The sequence below is a fragment of the Belonocnema kinseyi genome, chromosome 6 (genome assembly GCF_010883055.1).
Source record: "Belonocnema kinseyi isolate 2016_QV_RU_SX_M_011 chromosome 6, B_treatae_v1, whole genome shotgun sequence".
Classification (NCBI taxonomy): Eukaryota; Metazoa; Arthropoda; class Insecta; order Hymenoptera; family Cynipidae; genus Belonocnema; species Belonocnema kinseyi.
The window spans coordinates 79,773,556-79,782,304 of record NC_046662.1 but is presented as its reverse complement, the minus strand read 5'-3'; the positions used below and the strand labels follow the sequence as shown (position 1 = coordinate 79,782,304).

General features: G+C 28.6%; 1 protein-coding gene across 1 annotated transcript in view; it reads right to left on the bottom strand.

Annotated features, from left to right (window-relative positions):
- LOC117175465 (nuclear factor 1 X-type) overlaps nucleotides 1-8,749 on the bottom strand; it is a 121,191-nt gene that overhangs the window by 16,020 nt on the left and 96,422 nt on the right. The window contains exon 9 of the mRNA XM_033365170.1: nucleotides 989-1,222. Within this exon, the coding sequence (XP_033221061.1) occupies nucleotides 989-1,222 (234 nt within the window). The remainder of the gene's footprint in view (nucleotides 1-988; nucleotides 1,223-8,749) is intronic.

Below are 8,749 nucleotides of genomic sequence, written 5' to 3'. Positions count from 1 at the left end.
AAAATTAAAATTCGAAAATTTTTTCTAAAGCCTCCAGGGGACTTCGTTTTCGCACGAAAAAATTTTATGTGCCCTTATTGCATCCGGACCCACAATTCTGGAGATATTAAGATTTTTCCCCTTACAGCAGTTTATCGCATTTGTGTACTGTTTTTAATTCCATTAAAATTAGAAAAACAAAAACAAAATGGTAAAGTTAGTTCGATTTTTGAAAAGTAAAAATTAGAATTTTTGACAGATAATAATTTTTTTTTTACATCTTGCCTTTTTTGCAATTTTTGATATTATGAACTTTTTTAATTTCAGTTTGTAATAAATAGTTTTATTAGTGTAAAAATTGCACGGCCTTTAAAGTGACAAAAATATGGCAATATTCATAAAAAATGTAAAATTGTCATTATGCAAATTAAAAAATATTTGTTCTCCTTATGCTTCACGTATAAAGACATAAATCATTAGCCAGGCAATCCTGAATATAACCTCCGCCTAACTGCATGATTTGAAATGGATTCGGTATTTGTCTTAAAATTTGTATCTTTCGTTATTTACAAACAAATACTGAATATTTAATTTTTATAAGAAAACTTTTCCTGCTCACAAAAAATGGTTGGTCTGCAAAATTGCACAGGACGTCTTCCTTATAGAAGACTCAATTCGAAGAAAAATGATCAAAAAATATAAGTGTAAGTTTTTTTGTCAAAATTGGCTTTATATTTAGAAAAAAATGCTGTCACATTATTAATTTTAAACTGTTTGAAAAATTTTAGAAGAATTTCGAAAGAGGACGGTCAAACTCACCAGATTTTTTTTTTTTAATCGAGAAAGTACATTTCACCTTATTTTCTCAAAAAAAACAACATATTTTGTCTCTGAGAAATTTTGCAACTTGAAATTCCAAACGTGCCTCATTGAAAATAGATTCGATCATATATTTAATAAATATTTGAAAGGTAGCTATAAAATTTAATTAAAAATGATAGATAAAAACAATAGAGGAAGTATTTCTGTGGTACGTATTTGAATCCGAGAGCTACCTGGGGTAGCTGCTGAGTGTTCTCGGCTTCCTGGCACACAAACGTAACGAAATCCGAAAGAGTGTCGTGCCCATTTTCGGGGTATTTAACGACCCCAGCAGATCCAGGGTGCTCAGGTTGATAGTAGGCCAGACTGGACATACTCTGACCAGAGCCTCCAGCCAATCCTTCGTGTGGTGAATGTAATCCTGAAACACAATTTTCCAACGTTAAAAATCCCACAAATACAATGAGTCATACTTAACCACCCCCTTAACAAAGAAAGAAATTCAATATTTGTACGAAAACTGTTTATTTTCAGTCAGTTTTCATTTGATGTTTTATCAAAACTCTTAATTTTCTAGAGCCCACAACATTGTTGAAAACCTCGTTGCTGAAAACTAATCAAATAGAAAAAATATTAGTGTTAGTAATAAAAGGATGAAAGTTTACAGTTTATAATATTAAAAGCTTATTTTGCTAACATTAGTCATTGAGTTAGTAAAAATTCACAATTGTATAATTTTCGATGATGCAATAAATCCTATCTTTCTTTGTTGTTTCCAACCTCCGATTACGGAATGTGTTACATTGTTACCTTTTTATATTTTATTTTTTTAAATCTCATCAGAACTATTAAATTTAAGGTTTGTAAGAATTCGAATTAGAAGGAAAAGCTTTTTTGTTACGGGGGGTGGTTTTAGTGGCAGGGACAAGAATTGATGGTAAGTAGATCAAGTATGTAATAGTAAGGCACTCCAAGCGTGAGCTGGCTGGCTGAAATGTACATGTATGCATTCGCGCAAGAACTGATCACGCATTTCGCACACGCATTCGCCGCACGGTAACGAATTTTAACATTTTAATTTAAAAAACTGAATTTAAATGTCTACTTCACTCTATACATTAAATTTGATTCTATCTTCATTTACTTTGAGATTGCTGATCCAAAAAAAATTCAGGGTTGCTACAAATTCCCAATTTCGAAATTCCCTAAATTTTCCTGACTTTTACCTAACCAATTTTTTATTTTCCCAAACCGTTATAAATTATTTTTTTAGGTTCAGAAACAAACTTATATCTAGGAGACATTTTTACCTTTTTTAACAAAGTTACCAATCTTCGATTAAAAAACGAATTCTCAAAGAAATGTGTAATAGTTGATATTCCCAAAAAAGTATTTTAATTTTCCTTCAAAAACAGTTTGATTAAACTAAACATACAAATTGGCTACAGATTAATTGAATCCTTAACCAAAATAGACTAATTATCAAACCGAAAAGAGGATTTTTCAACAAAAGAGTTGTATTTCAACTGAAAAAATTCATTTGCAAGCTACAATAGAATGTTGCATTTTCAGTATAAAAACTAATTTTGAATTATAAAAGAAACGAGTTCTTAACCAAATGGTTAAATTTTAATCAAGAAAAATTATTCGTAACGAAAAAAGATCAATTAAAAAAAATCGTTAAATACTTAGTTTAAAAAAAATATTTCAACCAAGAAAGAAAAAAATGCCACAAAATAGTTCAATTTTAGACCAAGAAAGTGAATTTTACCTAAAAAGAGAACAGTTAAATTTTCAGGAAAAAATTAATCATCAGCCAACAAAGTTTTTTAAGCTAAAATAGTTAAATCTTCCACCAAACAAATTAACTTTATCTGAAAATATTAATTTTTAACTCAAAATAGAATAGTTAAATTCTTAGTGAAAAAATTAATTACTAGCCAAAATAAATAAATGTTGAAGCTCGTAGTTGAATCTTCAACCTAGCATTTTAAAACAAACAGAGGTTTTTAACTACAATGATGAATCATCAATTAAATAAATAAACCTTTAACAAAGTAATTCCACTTTCAACTAGTAGTTGAATTTTTAACCAAAAAAAAATTGATTTTTAGTGAAAAATGTAATAGTTGATATTTCAACCAAAAAGAATGTTAATTTCAAACCAAAAACAGTTGAATTCAACCAAAAAATTCTCATTTTCAACAGAATAGTTGAATCATCAACCAAAACAGGTTAATTTCCAACCACACAGTTGTGATTCTTTACCAAAAAAATGCAATTTTTACATAAATATATAAATTTTCAACCCAAATACAAATACAACAAATATATGAATTTTCAATTAGTTAGTGAAGAATGACTTTGTAAATAAATTTTTTAATTTGCACAAATGAATACAATTTCAACGTTAGTTTATCGAAAATTCCCTGACTCTGTCAGACTTACTTTAACATTTGCCGATGCTCTGAAATTCTCTGACCTGTAGCAACCCACAAATAGTCTATATTTGAATATTTCTCTTACAAAGTTCTCTAGATATTCTAATTTTATTTCTTGAAAAAGAAACAAAGATAAAATACATAAATGTATTAAAACAGGGATTAGGAATATTTTAAATGAGATGTTTCTTAATGACTAAAATCATTTTCATCAATTCGCATTCGGAGATTTTTCTTTCCAAACAGGAATGTGAAACACCCTGATTAAGCGACGATGCAGGTGCGCGAAACAGGCGAACAAATGCGCGTTAATACGTATATTGTGGATATATACATGTATTATGTTTGTATATTTATATAGTGCAACAACAAACACCAAACAGCAAGGTAACAACGAGTAAACAACACATCAAGAAACATCAAAGTAACAACATCAACATCAACAATGAGTAATAGTAAACAACAACACCAACATCGCAACAACAATATAGAGGAGGTAGTATCGTACGGAGCATAAACGGTCAATTAAGGTCGGAAATTAATTAATTAATTAATCAATTAAGTCATTAAATCCATCCAGCATACGACATACCCAGAGCATAGGCCGTGTACAGTGAGTGAGATAGATAATTATGGTGTGCACGGTAAACAACTCAAACTCAGATTTCTCCTCTTTAAAAAAATGCAATCTTCACACAGTTTATAAAAAATACATTTTTAATTTCTTTATTAATTTTATAATATTCATAATTTGTTTATTTCCTTTCTAAATGTGAATTAGTAGTTTTCTAAAAATGAAAATGTAATAAATTGTACATCAATTGGTCAAGTGAGCATTTCTAATTATCTTTGGTAACAACTTACTAATTCACTTAATAAGACTTAATCATTTATTTTCTACTATAAATCTGTAGTATAAAACTTCTATCTCAATTACAAGAAATTTAATTATTAAACCTAAATAATGAAGTGAACTAGTAGTTTTCTTCTAAATATCTACTGTTTTCTACTCGTTTTTAGCAGAAAACTACTATTACTTAGTTAATAACTACTAATTCATAGCAGAAAATTACTATTTCTTTAAAAAAATGCTACAGCAGACAGTAATAAAGCGCCTTTTCTACAAACTACCTTTTCTTAATTAGTAATTTATTAGTAGAAAAACTACTTAGGAACTGAAATATTTCATGAATAATGTTGTTGTTTTTAATTTTTAATAGTTGATTAAATAAGTTAGATATGAAATCTGAGTGAAAGCTGTGCCTTAGAAAATTGATCAAACATATGTGAGCAAGTGGATATAAGAAGGGTGGGCAAACAGATAGGCAAACAGATAGACAGACAGATGAACAGAGAGACGAACGGACAGACAGATAGGACAGATAGTGACAGCTATAGCTTACCCGGTTTGTGAGAGCTACGCAACTTAGTGAAACTGGTCGTCCGCCTGTCTGTCCGTTCCCAACCCCCTTTTACGCTTCCGGTAACAAGTTATTTTTTCCTGTTTTAGAAGATATAGGGGTAATTTTTTTCATTCGGAGTATCACTGACTCTTCAAATTTTTCATGAAAGTTGTACGTTTCTCGAGTCGATTGGCAACAGACAGACCATCAAGACGGACAGACAAATAGGGCTTTCGCAATAATGATCGTAGAATGATTATGTTATATATTTATAATCATATTTATAATATATAAACATATGTAAACTATGAATTCGCTTCTCTCTGAAAAAGATTATTTCTACGTGCAGAAAAGTTCGAAGGACAACTAGAAGTTTCTGTTGGGGTGGAAGATGATTTGGTTTTTGATAAAATATAACAACGGTTTTCGAAACTACAATCGTTTTTATTTATATATGAGTAATAATCTAGTAAAAATTTCAGTTTAAATATGAAATAATGATTGTCAATATTCTAATATGTTAAATAAATAGTGATATTACTATATTTTTTTTCGAAGAATTTTGCCTGATTACAAATTTGAGTGTCTTCCTTGTCTATTTTCTTCTTTTTTAAAAGCAGAAGCTCTATTTTTTCTTTATTTGTGTCACTTCTTTTTGAACTATAGCACGCCTAATAATAACAGCGTTGCGCCAAAAATCGTGCACACAGCTTCAGGCGGCTAGGAGCACAGAAATGCAACATCGACGCACAAGTAGATACTTCGTGAAATTAATGATTTGATGGGGATATACCATTTCGCAATCAGGCATCTTTCTTAGAATATTTTTGATAAAGCAATCAAGATTCGAATTAAATTTTAATAATATGTTTCACATTTTTTAATTATTATATTATTCAAAAAAAGTTTTTTTTAATCATTCAGGACGACTGGTGAAGAGTGCAGGACTGGCTTTTTATTTATTTATTTTAAGAATAAAATTCGTTTTTTTACAACGTTTATCAGAGTTCTTTACAATGTCAAGCCCCCCCCCCCAATATAAAACAATTTACAAGATGGTAAAGTTATTCTAATTTTTTGAAAACAAGAACAAAAAAAGTTGTTAAAAACCTGAGATTCACCTGAAACTTTAAGGGATAATAGGGACTAACATAGTCTAGTTAACTTACCATATTTTTCCCAATTTGTACTTTTGTCAGGAGAAAAAATTATCTTTTAGTTTTTTCCAAATTCTTGCCCTATTTGCAATTTTTAAGATACCAACGTTTTTTCCTTGTTCAGGTTTGCCACTTGCTTGGCAGTCTTTTATGCTTTACATCGTTATATCCTTCAAAATAATATTTGTCTGATTTTAAATAAAAAGAACAGTAAAATACAATAATCGAGGTTTAAAATTCATCGCAAGTTCACTATTCATATATTATCTACTACTCCTAAAAATTTCAAAGAAAAAAAAGTTAGCTGTTTTAAGAAAGTTCTGCGTTTTAATTTTGCAAAAAATCTAAACAATTTCACCATTTATTCTTTCCTTGCTTTCGAAAGAGTGAAAAAAAAAACTTAAAAACTGTAGCAAGAAAAACCTTAAAATCTCAAAAATTCTAAAAAGGCAAGGTTTCAAAAAAATATTACCCTCCGAAAAACGAAATAAGTACATAGTGGGAAATTTATGGTTAGCAGACTATATTAGCACCCACTATTCATAAACATTTTAGGAAAAAGGTGGAGTTTTTTATATATGTTTTCATTCAAGTTTTTAATTGCAATACTTTCACTATTTGTTTGTGGATTTGAAAAGAGTGCGAAAAAGGAAATAAACTAAAACAAGAAAAATCTTCATATCTTTAAAGTTTGTAAAAGGGCCAGGTTTTGGAAAAAATTTGCGTAAACCCCCTAATTTTACCCTTAAAATTTTAAGTTATTCATAAAAAATGTAAGAGTTTTGCTATGTTATTTAAAAAAAAACATAATTCCTTATTTTCCACGTACAGGAACATATTTCATTGGCAAGGCAATCCTTAACATGTCCACCTGCCAGCCGGCATGATTTGAAATGTACATCCTCCCGTAAACCAATCAGGCATCTTGTCTTAAGTATTGCAAATAAATTTTAACAACATTTTTGAATCTGTAAAAAAATTTATGACACCTGTTTGAGAGAATGATTTAAAGAGCAATATTTTATTAATATTTTATTTCCTGATTTAATTTAATAATGAAACACCTACACGTCCAGGAGAAATAAATTTTAAAATAAACAGCTATCTTCTCTATAATGCAGTGCTTTAGAAGAAAAGAATATAGTTTACCTGATCTTTGGATTCACGGAGCTAGGACATCATTCGAAAAGTTAATTACAAAACGGAATGCCCTTCAAAACGAATCCAAATTAGTAAAATTTCAGAGGCATTATTTAAACAATAATTTATTGTTTTATAACATGATTTTTAATTTCTAATGGTACATAGCTTTTGAAAGTTTAAGTGAAGAAGGGTTAAAAACTCAACATCTAAGAAGTATCAAAAGTAGATATTGATGGGAGAGAAATACTATAGAAAGTGAGAAATAAGTTGATTAGTGAAAATAATTTTCAGATGCGACGGCAAGCATTCTCTAAAGTCCCAGAACAAAAATTAAATATAGACCAATAGAGTGCAACTACTATACAAGAATTTGTAACTAAACATTTTTTAATAATATTTAAAAATGATCAAATTATTTTTGAAAACATTCCCCTTAAAATTGAACAATCTTCATTTCATTAACTTTATTGACCAGTCTAAGACCAATCAAGACCAGTCTTCAGAACAATTTCGAAATTTTTCAATATTTATCCTTATTCTTATAATTTTTTTATTTTATTCAACTATTAGCAGTTTTTCAGAGTTAAAAAAACTTAAAGATCTAAATTTATTTTTAAACTACAGAACGTAAACTCAGCTCCGTGCATTATTCAGAGGTCAAGTTTACCAAGTGCAACATAACTCTGTTTTTTCTCAAGATGCTGCGGCACACTTATACATCGAAACATACATGGGTGTAGCGGACAATAATATAGTGCTGCTAGGGGAAAATATGTTTTCAAAGATAGATGGCTCGACACACGCACAAAAAGTTTTTTTCTCGACGGTTTTTGGTACTTTTATGTTTATATTTCGAATCTAAAAACTGGAATCACATTTAGTCGATATTGACTTTTTATCATAAATAAATAGATGCAGGATGTTGCTTATAAATCAATTTACAAAAATATATAAAGGCAAAAATTAAAATAGAGATGTTCACTACTCAAACATTTCCTACTAGATTTTCTAATAAAAAAGAATCATTTTTTTGATAAAAAAATTATTGTGTTGAATTAAAAGAAATGATACTAAAATGAAATTATTTGTTGAGAGAAAGTAAAGAGTTTTATATAAACTGGAAAAAATTTAATTAAATTAAGTAATCTTATATTAAAAATACTTTTATTTGTTGATATAACATTTATACACATCATCCTGCCTCAATGAACTGATATAATTCGACAAATAGGAAGAGACAGAGAGAATAAAATAATAAAATAATTTAGGTGACATTGATAGAAAATATTGGTACATATAGGTACGACAAAATACACATATAATATATATAACATGTTTCAAACGTATTAGGATGATTGCGAGAAAATATAAATATTTTTCATTAAAAAAGTAAGCATTTTGGTTTCACTAATTTCAAATTTTCAGTTTCGTATTGTTTTACAATGATATCAAAAATCACTCATAATTATTGCAAAGTAGAAAAGATAACAGACTTTTGTTCTTTGATGCAAGATTAAAATTGAATTAAACAAATCATTTATTGAATAAAAATTCAACACAAGATATTTTTTATCATCATTACTAACTGTGATGAGAAATTAAATATATAATGAAACAACCATTGTTGTATTTTCAATTTTTCACAACAATTGTTGGAGGAAAGTACTAGAAAAATTTTCAAATAAAATCAAGAGTGATTTCTGTTGATTTTTAATTTAAAAATGAACTCGATAGGAAATCGAGCCTCGGTCTCATCCTTCAGCGATACTTGTATATGGAGTACACTTATACAAATATGCAAATA